Here is an 18,308-nt window from a genome sequence, read left to right as displayed (position 1 = left end):
GATCATAACACCTGGCTGTCCGAAAATCAGCCAGATGTAAACGGTGAAAAAAAGGGAGCACCGCAGCTTCGGCACTGTTTAGTGCCTGCTCCCGGGTGCTGCAGATCAGCTCCTACTTATTGAAGAAGAGGTGATCTGCAATGCAGTGGTCATTAGACAGTGGCATTCCTCTCCGTACACTCTTTACAACCGGCTGCGACTATGATATTAAATGGCCATCAATGTCAAAGTGGTGGAAATCCCCTTTAAAGAAGTTGTCCACTTCTTGGACAACTTCTTCTAATACCCCTCACTTGGCCCCCATAAAATAATAAAGCTTACACTCACCTCCTGTGCGGTGCCGTTCACGCGGTGTCGGGACTTGCTCGCCTAGAGCTCCCGTGCTGTTGAAACACCTGATGCCGGCACCCAATCAGCGCTGGCGTCATTGTCTCCACCTCCTGTCGAATTGAACATGAAGAGGTAGTCCGAGATCAGCTGCAGCCCAGACTCCTCTTCATGTTCGATTTGTCTGAAGGCGGGGACAGTGACGCCAGCGCTGGTTGGGCGCGGAGTCACGTGTCACAGTAACCGCACGATAGCTCCGGAAACCCGAGTGCCGACACCATGGGAACGGCGCTGGTATTGGAAATCAGTATAAGCTTTATTATTTTCTGGAGGCCAAACATTTTGATCAAAAAGGGGTTGTCCTACTAGTGGATTCGGGGGTGGTTTGGGTGGCATGTATCAGTTGTCAGGTTTCCTTTAAACTAATCATTCAGGATACCTGAGTTACTCTACGTACTGTACTCCACTGTTACCTGTATACTTGTTAACGCCGGCTTCAGCGGCGACATTTGACAGCACAATTATTCCTTTTGCTAGGTCACTGGCAGCCTCGTCAAGTTCAATTAAGGAATGGGGGCCTACTTTGCGATCTGCATAGTTGGCAATATAGATGGAGTATCTTCCGGTGCCCTGCAGCGAAAAACAGAAAAAAGGTTAATACAGTTTTAGCTGCCTGCAAACCTCTCACTTATATAATTTATGCATCAAGTAAAAAAAAAAAAAAAATCAAAATTTGTCAGAATAAGTGCAAAAAATTAACATAAAATGAAAGGGAGAGGGAATGTTGGTATCTAAAATGTCCACTGCTGAGGCATGGAGTTAATATTAATGCTAAGTAGTTGTATGTATTATTAACATCTGGCAGGGCAAAATAACCATCTACTCTATGCTGCCTTATCTGAAGGCAGCATCATGTGGAGGGGGAATCGCTGAGATCAGGGATATATAGTTTTTATTCAGGAGATTCATGTTTGAAGCTACAAAAATACTGCCAGGAATCATAGAGAAAGCCTGAGAGTCCTACTTCCTCTGTCGACTTAGAAAACCTGCAGAGCTAAAAACTACCCCGGTCTAAACGAGCGCACACAATAGAGGGGTGTAAACGGTATTAGAATGCAGTCCTCTATTATGTATCCTCAACGGGTAGTTTTTAGCTCTGCAATTTTTCCTTCCTCTGTTGAGGTACCTGGCTGGAGCAGCACCTTTTCCCTAATTACGCCTGGCTGGCGCTCCTTTTTGGACTGTTTAATTTTTTGCCTGCACTCAGAAAACCTGTGACTTCCGTTTCCTCCGCCCTTGCAGAACGCTTGTGGGTCCTTGCTTTCTCCTGTTTGCAATAAATCAATGAAATGAGAATTATATAATTCTTAGTCAAGCACCTCTGGCTGTTATGACAAGCTGTAAATGTGATGCATATGACACCAGCTTCTATCAGTGTTCCTGAGGAATCTTAGCCCATTCCTCATGGACAAAGGCCTCAAGTCACTAAAATTTGAGGGTTTGATACAATTAACTTCTTCAGATCCCATCAAAATCCAATTACACAAAAGCTTTAGGTTTTTTACACAAGACATTATTTCTCCTAGCATTTTCTGATCAGCAAGCTACTGGCATGGTTCACTGCACGCATCACTGAGTCACTGCCATTCTTCACGGTAGGCACCACCATGCGTCACTGTGGGTATCATGAACCACTGTCATATTTCAATGTAAGCCTCACCAAGCTTATCAACCATGCTACACTATAGGCATCACCAAGTCACTGCCATGCTTCACTGCAAGGATCACTAAGTGACTCCCTTGCTTCAATTTAGGCATCTCCAAGTCAATGCAATATTTCACTGTGGGCATCATGAAACCACTGGTTTGCTTCACTATAGGCATCACAAAGCCATCCCCATGCTTCACTTTAGGCATCACCAAGCCACCACCATGGTTCAATATAGGCATCACTGAGTCGTTGCCACCATGCTTTTATGAAGGCGTCACTAAGCTACCACCATACGTCACTGTAGGCATCACCGAGGCTCCATGATGCTTCATTGTAGCCATCAAAGAGCCACCGCCATGCTTCACTGTATGCATCGCTGTGGTTAAGCAGTGCTTAACTGTAGACATCAAATAGTAACAGCCATGCTTTAATGTAGGCATCACTGAGTTACAGCCATGTTTCACTGTAGTCATGTCTGAGTTGCCACAATGATTTAATGAAGGCATCACCAAGTTACCACCACACTTCACTTCAGATATCACTGAGGCTCTGCAATGATTCACTGTAGGCATCAAACTACCACCACTATACTTCACTGAAGGCATCACGGAAGCACTGTAATACTTCACTATAGGCATCTCTGAGCCACCAAAATACTTCACTGTAAGCATCATTGAGCCTCTGCCATGCTTTACTTTAGGCATCACTGAACCACCACCATGCTTCACTGTAGGTATCATCGAGACTCTACCATGCTTCACTGTATGCAGAGTGCTCTTTTCAGTATATGCTTCATGCACATCACTATAGCTAGTAAATAACTAGTGAATTCTACATAGTATTCCATCTAGAGTGGCGCTTCATACAGCACATGTGTAACTCATTCTGCCATGGCATGATGGAATTAAGTTTATAACTAGGGTTTATTAGTTCTATATGATACTATAACTTGTACTGTGTGTACCAGAAAATGGCAAGTCAGAAAAGCACATTTATCTGTAGCTGATGACTTTGCTGTGAGCTAAGACAAGTGTCTACAGATGCTAAGCATAGCTTTGAATATTTGAATAAAATATCACATTGAAAGAAACAATTTCCCTTGAGCACACACTTATAGTAGCTTGTATGTATATACCATATGCCTAAAGGAGCAGTAAACCTCAGTCAGCGATTTGTAGAAGAGGATTTTAGAACATGATAGCTGAGGACTGCGCTTGGAAAATACAGCACAATTTACTAGAATAATTTGCATTGGCTGCATGGTATATTTTTGGGATTTATTGTCAAGAGTAGACACTGCCAATAGTAAATGTAACATGTAGCCCGCAGCACTCATCCTGCAGAGAGACGCAAAGTCCAAAAACCAAGAACTCACATTTGGTAGCAATTCAAATGCAGTGATGATAGACAGTGTCCAAATCAAGTGATAGCACATAAAAAAATAAATTATTCTGGCAAATATAAAAATAGCGACATTTCGACCTATCACAAGTCTTTCTCAAGCATGCTGCACATATAGACCACACAACAGGTTTAAATAGCATATCACAAAGGATCCCACCAATCAGTATATAAGAAAAACCCTTTGCATTTAACAGATCATACAAAATTACTAAAATTATAGAAATATTCATAATATTGAATAAACAATCATACATCTTGTAAAATAATACCTTTATCTTCATTTAAAATCTCAAGAAAATAGACCTTTAGGCAAAAAAAAATTGGGGTCAAATTAGCCAAGACGTCATTAGCTGCTAGGCTCACATGTTGTGTCAGCATGGTATATCTTATTAATGTCCAAAGAGTCGAAGAAGCCAAGTAATCCGTATGACTATTCAGTATACATTGTGGCGTGTGTTTGTGTGTACAGTACATGGGATATAACTGACATATTTCACCAAGCTGCATGACATGAGTGATTCCTGCTCTCCTAGCTCTATTTGGCACATGTTCAGAAGCAGCAGCTGCATTATTCTGGTACTACTGAGCAGCATAGCTGTGAATACAGCTTTGGAGTGAAATAAACACTTTCTAAAACTAGCAGTGTTGTCTTTTTGCCTTTCTCACTTTGCTGCCTCCTCTCTAGATACTTTAAAGCAGCAGTTATCTAAACTCTTAGTGCAAGACAGAATTTAGATGATTGATTAGTTTAGAAGATGAGGAGATAGAAAAGTGTCTCATTAGTGGAGAAAGAAACCTATTTTTTTTATTTGCTTGTAATCTTCATATATGCAGAGTTGGTTGAAATAACAGTGACCATTTCAGCCTAAGGGCACTGACATTTCTTAAAAGTTGGACACCCTATGAATGCATAGTCTCCTCTTCTCCATATTATTAGTTCAGATCTATTAACTAGATCCCAGCGGCTCATCTTTATCATGTTTCTTTCATGCTAGGATATACTGTAGGTCTTCTATATTATTTCGATCGGACACGACCAGGTACACGGTACAGAATCGGGATATGGCTTTTGGCAAAAAAACAAACATTTCACACTGACAACTGCACTATAGCGGCTGCCAAAATGAGCTCCTGATGATGCCAGAAGGTCGGAGAGGGGGAAAGGTCATTGGTTTATAAATGATAGCACATTATTCACTTGAGTAAATACAATTTTGCAATCAGGTAAAGAATAATTTGAGGTAGAGGGCAGAATTGGAAAAAAGGCTGTAGCTAAAATTGATGCGAAGAATTAAAAGTCCAAATATTAAGATAGAGACCATAAAAAACATTCCATTGTTGTAGTCGGCAGTCCAAGCAAAAATATTAAACTTTGCTACTTTGACATGGTGCAACTAGAGCATGTAAAATTTTACATATATATGATATTATCATTATCTTTTATTTCAATTTACTTTCGGATATGTAGTATAAAAACAATTGCCTGCATGGAAACCATCAACAAGCAGGCTTGTGGAATTATCATGCATTCTTAATTTATTCTTACAACTTAACAACTGAGAGTTTATTGTAGACGGATGAATCGCTAGACACTGAAACACAGTTCGGCAGCAGACAGGTGGACAATGAGATGTCAATCAGGCTGGATGGTTAGAGATTCAGTAGCAGCGTCATGGAGCAAGGACACTGAGGAGCTGTCAATCAGGCCAGGTGGGTAGGGATTCAGTATCAGCAGCATGGAGGAAGGGCACTGATGAGCTGTGAATCAGGCCAGGTGGGTAAGGATTCAGTAGCAGCAGCATGGAGGATGGGCACTGAGGAGATGTCAATCAGGCCAGGTGGGTAGGGATTCAGTAGCAGCAGCATGGAGGATGGGCACTAAGGAGATGTCAATCAGGCCAGGTGGGTAGGGATTCAGTAGCAGCAGCATGGAGGATGGGCACTGAGGAGATGTCAATCAGGCCAGGTGGGTAGGGATTCAGTAGCAGCAGCATGGAGGATGGGCACTGAGGAGATGTCAATCAGGCCAGGTGGGTAGGGATTCAGTAGCAGCAGCATGGAGGATGGGCACTGAGGAGATGTCAATCAGGCCAGGTGGGTAGGGATTCAGTAGCAGCAGCATGGAGGAAGGGCACTGATGAGCTGTGAATCAGGCCAGGTGGGTAAGGATTCAGTATCAGCAGCATGGAGGATGGGCACTGAGGAGATGTCAATCAGGCCAGGTGGGTAGGGATTCAGTATCAGCAGCATGGAGGAAGGGCACTGATGAGCTGTGAATCAGGCCAGGTGGGTAAGGATTCAGTAGCAGCAGCATGGAGGATGGGCACTGAGGAGATGTCAATCAGGCCAGGTGGGTAGGGATTCAGTAGCAGCAGCATGGAGGAAGGACCAGGGGTGGGACACAAAAGCGAAGTCAATTAAGCTAGGTTGGCAGAAATTCAGCAGCAGCAGAGAAAGGGACACTGATGAAATGTCAATCTGGTTAGATGATTGGAGATTCCACAACAAGGGGCAGAAGGACTGAGAAATAGTCAATCAGGCTAGGTTGGAGGAGATTCAGCAGCAGCAGTAGTAAAGAGAGACACCGAGGAGTCATCAATCAGGCTACATGCCTAGAGATAAAGCAGAAAGGAGCAAAGACACATCAGGCTAGGTGGGTGGAGATTCAGCAGCAGCAGGGAGGAGGGACACTGAGGAGCTGTCAATCAGGTTAAGTGAGTGGAAATTGAGGTTAAACTTTCAAAAAGAATCTAACAGCCATTTTCACATAGATTTTTTCACAGTAAGTACACCAGCCTCATCAGCTCTAGGAGATCTGTTTAATAATGCACTGTATGCCCTTAGTATTGCAAAATCCGGTGACAGATCCACTTTAAAGGAACAAGATTCAATGAAACATTATCAATGGAGACGCGCTCCACAACAAGAGAGTCGTGCTCCTTTCCTTTACTGCCCCATCAGCTTGCTATGTAAGGCAGTAAAATGAAATTGAAATGCTCCAGACCTAACTTACTAAAAAGCCTCTTTCTATTGTTTACGCGCTGACTTTCTTTTCCGTGGCCCAGATGAAAAGGCAAAGCAATAAGAAATCTTTCCATCCATAGGCGAAACGATATACGCAGCGCTTGTAATTCCAAGTAAATGAGAGCCGCGGTATTTTATGGTTCTCCCTCCTTATCTAAAGCGTCATGAACGTATTACGGCGTAATATACTGAGACTTTTACGGGGGCGGAATCATTTCTGCTAATCAGTTTATTGCATTATTGTTTTAATACCGGCAGTTCCATCCCATGTTCATTTTCTAGAATGTTTAGCTGTGGGGAGCTGTTTTTTAGATAAGGGGCGTAGGACCGGTTACCGTATGTTCATTGCAGTGAGTTGTAATTCATAGGAATCCTGATGGTCCTTTATAAAAAAAAAAAAAAGGGTTATTACAAAGGATTTTGGAGGGTTCAATGCTACAGAAGCCTTAGCACGTAAACGACATACATCCACTTACGGTGATCTATTGGCGCTTCAATGCAGTAAAAAGCGCTCAGCCATATAATCCCCTTTTAGCCATTTTAAACATTTATCTCATAGCCATGGTGTATTGAATAACACTTGAAAATTCTAAGCTGGGAAAGCAGAATGACAAAAGATATCTCATATATTAATTCAGAAAATGTGTAAGGAGCTTCTTTATATAAGCTAATAGAGCGATCACGTACGGAGGGAAGAGGAGCAGGAGGGTGGATTTATGCAGCAAAAGGGACATAAACAGACACAATAGAGATGGCTCATTTGCATTTTTCTATTATGAACCTCTGCATTTAATGCTAAGAAATGCAACCTTACAAGAATTTGCAGAAGGATATGGCCGGGACAATACAAGATGCTTTTTTTTTTTTTCCTTGCATTGCAACAACTATACAAAGGCAAATAATTAATTCATCTTAAAATAGTACATACGACATTAATAATGTATTATTTTAATTCATTAATTAACTAATTAACTATTTTCATTTTTATATATTTTTATGTATTTTATTTACTTAATTTATTTTGTTATTTTTACAAGAAAGACAGCGGGAGCTTAGGGAGATAAATAAGTGGCTTAGACTTTGGCGCAGGAAGGAAGGGTTTGGGTTCATGGAGAACTGGGCCGACTACAGGCTCATAGAATCATAGAATCGTAGAGTTGGAAGGGACCTCCTGGGCCATCTGGTCCAACCCCCTGCTCAAAGCAGGATTCGCTAAATCATCCCAGTCAGATGTCTGTCCAGCCTCTGTTTGAAGACTTCCATTGAAGGAGAACTCACCACTTCTCGTGGCAGGCTCGACGGTAGGGACGTGCTGCACCTCAGTGATGAGGGTACAGCTGTGCTTGGTCAGACAGTTGGAGGAGCTTTTAAACTAGGATCTGGGGGGTAGATGTGATTAAAAGGGGATAAATAGAGTAGGCAGAGAGAGTGAGACTGTAGGGGTCAATGAAGGTTTAGGGGGGATGGGACATGCAGGAAACATAGGAAGGTGAGAAGGAGTAATACATGTGCTAATAGTATTAAATGTCTACTGGCAAAGGCAAGAAGTCTAGCAAACAAAATGAATGAACAGGAGACTCTTATGTCAGCCACAGAATACGATGTGGTGGGCACTACAGAAACCTGGGTGGATGAAAGCCATGACCGGATGACAAGTATACAGGGTTACACTACATTAAGAAAGCAAAGGAAAGAGAGAAAGGCTCAATGATGACATTAGGAGGGAAATGTGACAATGTAGAGTCAGTATGGGTAAATGTACGTGGGGCTGGTAATAATGGAAAGCTGCTAATTGGAGTTTACAAGCCTCCTAATATAGAGGAACAGGTAGAGGAGGAAATGCTGCAACAAATTAGAAAGGCAGCAAATAATAATATGGTCCTTATTATGGGGGATTTCTCCTGGTTGTGCTAAAAGCTGCAAGTTCTTCTCCACAGTTCAGGATAATTACCTCTATTAGCTTGTAGATGAACCAACCAGGTGAGGTAATCTGTTGGATATGGTCTAATAAACCAGATAAAATGTCAGATCTACAGGTTATAGGGAGCATTTAGGAAGCAGTGACCATAATATGGTAAGTTTCAGGAAAATTTTCAATCAAACATTCAAAAGGGGAAATGCAAAAACCAAGAGCTTTAAGAAAGCTGATTTTAACAGATTAAGGGAAGAACTTAATCGTGTAGACTGGGACCCTCTCATGGTAACTGGGGATACCGACCATAAAGGGGGCGTGTTTAAGGATATACAGTGGGTACGGAAAGTTTTCATACCCATTTAAATTTTTCACTCTTTTTTCATTAGTCATTGGGTTAATTCAAAAAAGGTTTTTTTTCTCATTACTGTACACTCTGCACCCCATTTTGAGTGAAAAAAACAGAAATGTAGACATTTTTGTAAATTTATTAAAAAATAAAAACTGAAATATCAGATGGTCATAAGTATTCAGACCCTTTGCTCAGTGTTGAGTAGAAGCACCTTTTGAGCTAGTACAGCCATGAGTCTTCTTGGGAATGATGCAACAAGTTTTTCTCACCTGGATTTGGGGATCCTCTGCCATTCTTCCTTGTAGATCCTCTCCAGTTCCCTCAGGTTGGATGGTGAACATTGGTGGACAGCCATTTTCAGGTCTCTCCACAGATGCTCAATTGGGTTAAGGTCAGGACTCTGGCTGGACCAATCAAGAATGGTCGCAGAGTTGTTCTGAAGCCACGCCTTTGTTATTTTAGCTGTGTGCTTAGGGTCATTGTGTTGTTGGAAAGGTGAACCTTCGGCCAAGTCTGAGGTCCAGGGCACTCTGAAAGAGGTGTTCATCCAGGATACCTCTGTACTTGGCCGCATTCATGATTCCTTCAATGGCAACCAGTCGTCCTGTCCCTGCAGCTGAAAAACACCCCCATAGTATGATGCTGCCACCACGTTTCACTGTTGGGATTGTATTGGGCAGGTGATAAGCAGTGCCTGGTTTTCTCCACACATACCGCTTAGAATTATCACCAAAAAGTTCTATCTTTGTCTCATCAGACCAAAGAATCTTATTTCTTATAGTCTGGGAGTCCTTCATGTGTTTTTTAGCAAACTCTATGCGGGCTTTCATATGTCATAAAAGCCCAACTGGTGGAGGGCTGCAGTGATAGTTGACTTTGTGGAGCTCAGCCACAGTGATCTTGTGGTTCTTCTTTACCTCTCTCACGAAGGCTCTTCTCCCACGATTGCTCAGGTCTAGGAGGACTTCTGGTTGTCCCAAACTTCTTCCATATAAGGATTATAGAGGCCACTGTGCTCTTAGGAACCTTGAGTACTGCAGAAATTATTTTGTAACCTTAGCCAGAAGTGTGCCTTGCCAAAACTCTGTCTCTGAGCACCTTGGCCAGTTCCTTTGACCCTATGATTCTCATTTGGTCTGACATGCACTGTGAGCTGTGAGGTCTTATATAGACAGGTGTGTGCCTTTACAAATCAAGTCCTATCAGTTTAATTAAACACAGCTGGACTCCAATGAAGGAGTAGAACCATCTCAAGGAGGATCACAAGGAAATGGACAGCATGTGTCTTAAATATGAGTGTCTGAGCAAAGGATCTGAATACTTATGACCATGTGATTTTTCAGTTTTTCTTTTTTAATAAATTTGCAAAAATATCTACATTTCTGTTTTTTTTCAGTCAAGATGGGGTGCAGAGAGTACATTAATGATAAAAAAAATGAACTTTTTTGAATTTACCAAATGGCTGAAATGAAACAAAGAGTGAAAAGGGGTCTGAATACTTTTCGTACCCACTGTACTTCTAGAATCCTGTAGAAAAATATTACCCTCTGGTAATAAAATGTCCAGGGATAAAAAGGAACCATGATGGATAAATAAGACAATACAAAGTTTAATAAAGCTAAAATAAAGGGCATTCAAATTGTTGAAGGCCAAGAATACAGAAATAGCATTTCAGGAGAATAAAGGTCTAGTTAGGTAAGAAATCAAGCTAGCAAAGTTATCTACAGAACAAATAGCCAGCAACATTAAAATAAATCCCCCCAAAATGTATAAATACATCAATGCCAAAAAGAAAAAAAAGATGGTATAGGCCCCTTAAAAGATGATAATGACAAGATAATTAAAAAGGACAAAGAAAAGACACTGTTCTCCAATGAACAGACTGTTCCAGGGATAATTCCACAAGGCAAAAATCAAATTTCACCACCTCATATAGTTAGTTTAACACAAGAAAAAATATGCCTGCATCGGAGCAAATTAAACTTTGACAAATCCCCCTGCCCAGATGGCATTCATCCATGGATACTGAGGGAATTGAGCTCAGTAATTTACATATCTCTGTATCTTATATTCTTAGACTCTCTTTTAACAGGATTGGTGCCACAGGCTTGAGGGATGGCTCACGTGGTACCAATATATAAGAAAGGTAAGAAGGTGGATGCAGGCAACTACCGTACTGGTAAGCCTGACATCAGTAGTGTGCAGAGTTTTTGAGGGCATCATAAGAGATGATCTGCAGAAATATATTGCAGAGAATAATATAATAACTGACAACCAGCACGGATTCATGAAGAATAAGTTGTGTCTAACTAACATGTTGAGTTTCTATGAGGAGGTGAGTGCAAATCTGGATGTAGGTAATGCGGCTGATGTGAGTTATCTGGACTTTACAAAGGCATATGATCCTGTTCCACATAACAGCCTTATACTGAAGCTCCAGAGGCAAGGACTGGGGGAAACTATATGCAAATGAGTAAGGAATTGGCTAAATGACAGGAAACAAAGAGTCGTCGTAAATGGTACATTCTCTAAAAAGGGGATATAGTCAGCAGTGAGGACCTCAGGGATCTGTACTGTGAGCAGTGGTGGACTGCAGTGATTTGTACTGGGAGCAGTGGGAACCACAAGGATCTGTATTGGGAGCAATAGGAACCACAAGGATCAGTACTGGGAGCAGTGGGAACCACAAAGATCTGTACTAGAAGCAGTGGAAACCACAGGGATCTGTACTGGGAGCAGTGGGCACTGCAGGGATCTGTACTGGGAGCAGAGGGCACCACAGGGATCTGTACTGGGAGCAGTAGGGTACTGCAGGGATCTGTACTGGGAGCAGAGGGCACCACAGGGATCTGTACTGGGAGCAGTAGGGTACTGCAGGGATCTCTACTGGGAGCAGTGGGAACCACAGGGATCTGTACTGGGAGCAGTGGGCACCACAGGGATCTGAATTGGGAGCAGTGAGAATCGCAGGGATCTGTACTGGGAGCAGTGGGAACCACAGGGAAGTGTACTGGGACCGATTTTCTTTAACCTCTTTACTATTGACCTAGTGGATGAGATTGAGAGAAAAGTGTCAGTCTTTGCTGACGACACCAAACTATGTAGAATATTAAAATTTGACTTTGACATTACAATATTGCAAAATGATCTGAATAAGATGTCTGAATGGGCAAACACTTCGCAAATGAGGTTTAATGTAGATAAATGTAGAGCAATGCATCTAGGAAGGAGTAATCCTATAGCTGCATATACATTAGATGGGAATATACTCGGGAATTATAGAACAGGAGACGGACGGAGGATTCCGGTTACATGTTAGCTGACAGCAGCACTCAATGTCAAGCAGCAGCTGCAAAAGCAAACAAAATTTTAGGCTGTATAAAAAGAGAGAAAATCCCGTGATGCAAACTTATTGTTACCCCTTTATAGATCACTCGTGAGGCCTCATGTAGAATATAGGATCCAGTTTGGGGTTCCAGATTTAAAAAAAAAAAAACATTCAGTAGTTAGAATCAGTTGAAAGGCAGGCGACTAGATTAATACAAAGAATGGAAGACCTCTCATATGTTGAAAGGTTGGAAAAGTTGGGCTTGTTTATCTTAGAAAAAAGATGCCTCAGAGGAGATCTAATTTACATGTATAAATATATGTGTGGTCAATACAAGGGATGGCACATGACTTATTCCTTCCAAAGACCATAATGAGGACCAGGGACTCCCCCACTATTAATTGATCCTAAACTTTATCACTCTCATGATACACAGTAAGACAAGGACATATAAAAAATACATATTAAAGAATCTCTCCCATCAAAGTTTTTATCCTCTTAATATATTGCAGTTATCATCATATTATATAGCACTGTGTAATTACAATTTCTCATTTTACCTTTCTACCCAGATACATCTTTTCTTTTTCATTAGGTTTATGACATTCAAAACAGACTAGCTGATTCCTTCAAAGCTATATGTATAAACAGGAAGTCTCTTATCCCTGTCTTGAGTCATGATTAGAACTGCAAAGTCCCTGGCAGGGTGGGAGGAGGTGCAGCATCTGGGTCAGGATTTGAAGAGAGGAGTGGAGCTGGGCTGCTAGGGACTTTGCAGTGATATAGAATAGTAGTTTTTATGATGACTCGTGCAGGGAAAAGACATTTCATGTTTCTACATAAAGGTGCGTCTCACAAAATTAGAATATCATGAAAAGGTTAATTTATTTCAGTTCAACAGCAGCGATCACCTGCTGGAACAGCAGTAGTCAATTGTCATGATTGTCTTGGCAGCTCCAAACTGAAAGGGATTGTTATGGATGAGATTCAAATCTCGATATCATATTTAGTTAGACAGATGAGTTTTTGGCTCCAAAGGCACCTTCAAATACAGTTGTGTTCCACAGAACCTTAGAGGGCAATTATTGTGGCAGATCATGGGCCCAAATGCATGTACTTGTAAGTATGATCCACCACCTATAAATTGCTGTGGCTTTCGCTGACAGATATTTGAAGAGTCCATGACATGAGGGTACTCGTGATTCAAGTGAGCTTGAAACAAGCCCGTAGTTCCCCTCAATGATCGCCACCACCAGTTATTATGAACAAACACCTCCCCCCCATTAAATACACTAGACATCTAATGGATTTAATGGCCACAGCAGCCTTTTATTAACAAATATTACAAACATTTTATTTAACATTTTAAAGCCAAACATTTTTACCATAGGAGGTGGTCCTTGAAGCCCCAAAGTTTTAAAGCCACCAATTCTCAGAAAAATCCACTTTGGCCCCAGATTGAGTCGTACCCCCAGCTGCTCATCACCAGCTCTGAGGCATACCATAATCAACCCTGCCAAACCGAACCCATCACGGGTCCCCTGATTATCCATTCCACGGGATTAATTCACCCCGCCCACTTAAATTCCGCCATAGGGAGTCCAGGACCTGTTAAGATCCCCTCCACCAATTCACCATTCCAAAGATCGACCGACTTCGAGGACCTCCCCCCACGCCACCAACATAAATGTTCTGACCACTTAAACATTTATGTCCCCCCACACCTTCAAACTGATTTCAATGCCATTTTGAATGTTGAGACACCACATGTCCGTACCCACCGCATTCAGATGCACCCCATCTGATCTCCAGAAACTTCCCTCGCCTGACTCCAAATCTGAGTGACGAACCACCACGGCCCCATTCCTCGCCATGAAGCGAGAAATGGCTCGATTTACCTTTATCCTTGCTCTGTTCACCCCTTCCACTGACCGAGCTCCCCTCCATACTTTTCTAAAAACCATGTCAGACCATATTACCACCACTTTTGGAAACTCCGCCCATAACCTCAACATATCAAATTTTATATCCTTAATCAACTTCCTACATGACCTCGATCCCAGGTTATTCCCACTCAAATGAATGACGACAACATCAGGCACGCGATCCAAACAGACAAAACGATGAAATTCTGGTAAAAACTGCCTCCACACCATCCCCCTTTTTCCGATCCAATACAAAACCGCTGCCTCGCGAGGGAAGCCTAATTGACGCCCATCCGGATGAACCGCTGCACGAATAGCTGCCCAGAAAACATACGAATGGCCCATTATCCAAACGAGAGGCCGACCGAGCCCTGGAATAAAGCACAAAACGCCAACACTTTTAAAAGCCAACCAGACAAAATTACCAACGCCACCACTCTATACCAGATTTGGAAGCACATAAGACCGAAATCTCACTGATTCCCACCGCCCAATCCTCTTAACCACCTCTTCACCTAGGCCTAACCTTGCTGCCTCCGTAGCTGCCCCAATTCGATATGAGTGTCCACTGTAGTCCATTGCCGATATGCCCTCCAACTGCAAACAGCGCTGAAATATTGTCACAAATTGGAAACGAGACAAAAACAAACCATCAGCATGAACTAACAAAGGATCCTGTAGAATTATTATTATTATTATTATTACTATTATTATTATTATTATTTATTATTAGAGCGCCATTTATTCCATGGCGCTTTACATGTGAGGAGGGGTATACATAATACATACAAGTACAGTAATCTTAAACAATACAAGTCACGACTGGTACAGGATGAGAGAGGACCCTGCCCGCGAGGGCTCACAATCTACAACGGGATGGGTGAGGACACAGTAGGCGAGGGTAGAGCTGGTCGTGCAGCGGTTTGGTGGATCGGTGGTTACTGCAAGTTGTAGGCTTGTCGGAAGAGGTAGGTCTTCAAGTTCTTTTTGAAGGTTTCCATGGTAGGCGAGAATCTGATATGTTGTGGTAGAGAGTTCCAGAGTAGAGGGGATGCGTGGGAGAAATCTTGTATGCGATTGTGGGAAGAGGAGATAAGAGGGAAGTACAGAAGGAGATCTTGTGAGGATCGGAGGTTTCGTGCAGGTAAGTACCGGGAGACTAGGTCACAGATGTAAGGAGGACTCAGGTTGTGGATGGCTTTGTATGTCATGGTTAGGGTTTTGAACTGGAGTCTTTGGGTAATGGGGAGCCAGTGCAGGGATTGACAGAGGGGACAGGCCGGGGAATAGCGGGGTGACAGGTGGATTAGTCGGGCAGCAGAGTTAAGAATAGATTGGAGGGGTGTAAGAGTGTTAGAGGGGAGGCCACAGAGCAGGAGGTTGCAGTAGTTAAGGCGGGAGATGATGAGGGCATGGACTAGGGTTTTTGCAGATTCTTGGTTGAGGAATGTACGGATCCGTGAAATATTTTTGAGTTGAAGTCGGCAGGATCCCCACCAGTACCATAAAGTTCCTCACACAAGCCACTGGACACAAAGGTGAACCGGGAACTTCAAACAAAACTACCTTACAACCTTTCCCCATTACATCTGTCTTTGAGGAATGGAGAAACACCACCATTCAATCCGCAAACACATCCACGTCTTCCCTCAAAACTCCCCCCTTTCTGTCCCTGGACGGACTGATCAATTCCCCCAAGCGAAAGGCCCCAAAAAACACCAGAGCAAATGCCGCTTTAAACAATTCCACTTACTAATTTGAATAACACACTTGCGATAAATGTCGACCAATAATCATCAAAATCTCATACGAAACCGGTCTCCTAGTGTCAGCCGACTTCCAACCCTTCCTCCAGCCCCTTAACACCTAGAGCACCAAAAAAGATTTCATCACATCTTTCAAGCCCCTTGACTTAAAAATGAAATCCAGGCCCGCCATAAATTTGTTCACCATAGACACCGACCAACCGGACTCCCAGCAATGACCCACCAGCAAAACTAACTTACTCTCGTCTTCCAAAAGATGACCCCCAACTCTCCCACATGCTCCACGCCTTCCCGTATTGTTTCCAATGACCTAGAAAGCAATTCCCTCACTGCCCGCAAGGAAGGTTCCATAAGTCTATTGGGCATTTCCGGCTCACCGGTTCCACGTGAGGTGCCAGCTCCCGAAATCAATCCCAATGTGAAAGAGAAAGAGCATCAATGATCAGGTTACGTAGAACTGTCTTAACCTCAGCGACGATCCATAGATTAAACGACAAACCCACAAATACCAAATGCTGTGACACTTTTACCACTACCGGAGAATCAGCAGACAAGGAATTTATCGCTGCCACCACTCCTAACTGATCACAAGAAAAACGAATCTTCGTATTTTTAAATTCCTCGCCCCACAAAGCCAAAGCCGTCACAATCGGAAATAAGTGAACCAAAATCTGGTTTGCCATCAAGCCCATTTCGATCCAAGCACGAGGCCAATTCGCCACCATCCACTTCCCACGAAAGTACAAACAAAAACTTCGCCTTGCATCACTGTCAATCAGAAAGCCCAACACCTCAGCATCTGTTAACGGCTGAATCCAAATAGATCTGCCGTTGTACTCTTCGAGAAAACGAGACCATACCTTTAAATCATTTTTCAATTCTTTCTTAAGTCTGATAAAATGAACAGGGGATTTCACCCCCACTGTTGCCAGAGATAGCCGTGTACAGAAAGCACGGCCCATCGGCATTATCCTGCAGGCAAAATTCAGTTTGCCCAGCAGCGACTGCAGATTTTGTAACAAAATTTTCCGAGATCTGTGGGCCCTCAACACTTCCTCCCACAACGCAAGTAATTTATCAGAGGGTAACTTGCACTCCATAGCCACAGTATCGATTTCGATGCCCAAAAAACTTAACGCTGACAATGGCCCGACGGTTTTCTCGGCCACCAGTGGAACCCCAAACCTTTTTGACACACTTTCCATAGTATGCAACAAAATTGAACAATCCGACGCATTAGCAGGACCAACAAACAAAAAATCATTGAGATAATGAATGCAAGAACTCAAACCTGATACATCCTTAACCACCCACTCTAAAAACGTACTGAAAGTTTCAAAATTTGCACAGGAAAGCGAACAGCCCATGGGCAGACAGCTATCCACGAAAAAACCGCCATCCCAAAAACAACCCAGTAAATGCAAACTATCAGGGTGAACTGGTAACAAACGAAACGCCGCCTTAATATCCGTCTTTGCCAACAAAGCTACTTTTCAACACAACCGTACCCAGTCCATGGCCGCATCAAACGACATGTACAACACCGAGCACAAACGTGGATCTATCCCATCATTAACCGAAGACCCTTTGGGAAAAGACAAGTGATTAATAAGCCTAAACTTATTGGGCTCTTTCTTAGGCACCACACCAATCGGTGATACTCTCAAGTTACTAAGAGGGACTATAGCAAACGGACCCGCCATCCTGCCCAAACTAACTTCTTTTCCTAACTTGTCAGAAACCACCTCCGGATATTGTAAAGCCGACTTTAAATTTTTTGTACTTAAACGTACTTCCTGATCAACAAAAGGGATCTTAAAACCATCCCTGAAACCTTCATACAACAAAACTGCAGCAGCAGTATCCGGGTACCTACTTAGGAAACTCGCCATCGCGTCCAGCCGAACCGGCGTCTCCCCTTTTTTCAACGTTGTCGCCCCCTTTTGATCTGCTACCCTTAAAACATTTTGCTGCACCGTGAGAGCCCCTGCAGGTTGCGCAGTCGTGCTTAAACTTGCATTTACTCTCAAATTTACATGTCCCCTCGTTAAATGCAAAGCACAGCCCATTCTGCATAGCCACCGAGTGCCCTGACTGCCCGAAGCCCCCGGTGCCCCCCTGAAAGAGCTGACTCCCCGGCCCTAACCGAGATGGAACCATTACCTTCATCCAGAGAGCGATATCCTTGTGATCCCACCGAATGTTTGGACGAACCGCCTTACGCTGGCGAAATTGTTCGTCATAACGTAGCCAACCCTGACCCCGATAAACCTGGTAAGCTTCACCTATCGCATCCATATAACAAAAAAGGCCCGAACAATTCTCAGGGGCCTTTTCCCCAATAACACTCGCTAAAATCGCAAAAGGTTGCAACCAATTAGGGAAGGTTCTGTGTATGAAGCGATACCTCATCCTTTCCTCATCCTCTTTTTTTAAAATCATCCCTCCTAGGTCTATCCAAATTGAAACGTTCGAGCGGTAATATCGAAAATATCTCGATGTATTCCCCTTTCCATATTTTTTCTCTCGTCTCCTGCTTTAAGTGAGCCCACAATGGAC

General features: G+C 42.9%; 1 protein-coding gene across 9 annotated transcripts in view; it reads right to left on the bottom strand.

The window, feature by feature from the left end:
* Positions 1 to 18,308, bottom strand: part of CRTAC1 (cartilage acidic protein 1) — a 792,023-nt gene that overhangs the window by 271,820 nt on the left and 501,895 nt on the right. For all 9 annotated transcript variants that reach the window (XM_073552828.1, XM_073552833.1, XM_073552829.1 and 6 more), the window contains one exon: positions 801 to 957. In XM_073552828.1, the coding sequence (XP_073408929.1) occupies positions 801 to 957 (157 nt within the window). The remainder of the gene's footprint in view (positions 1 to 800; positions 958 to 18,308) is intronic.

Source organism: Dendrobates tinctorius, unplaced genomic scaffold (assembly GCF_039654945.1).
Source record: "Dendrobates tinctorius isolate UK_male_01 unplaced genomic scaffold, ASM3965494v1 ptg000196l, whole genome shotgun sequence".
In the NCBI taxonomy this organism is placed as follows: domain Eukaryota; kingdom Metazoa; phylum Chordata; class Amphibia; order Anura; family Dendrobatidae; genus Dendrobates; species Dendrobates tinctorius.
The sequence above is the reverse complement of the archived record's forward strand: the minus strand, read 5'-3'. Positions and strand labels throughout refer to the sequence as shown.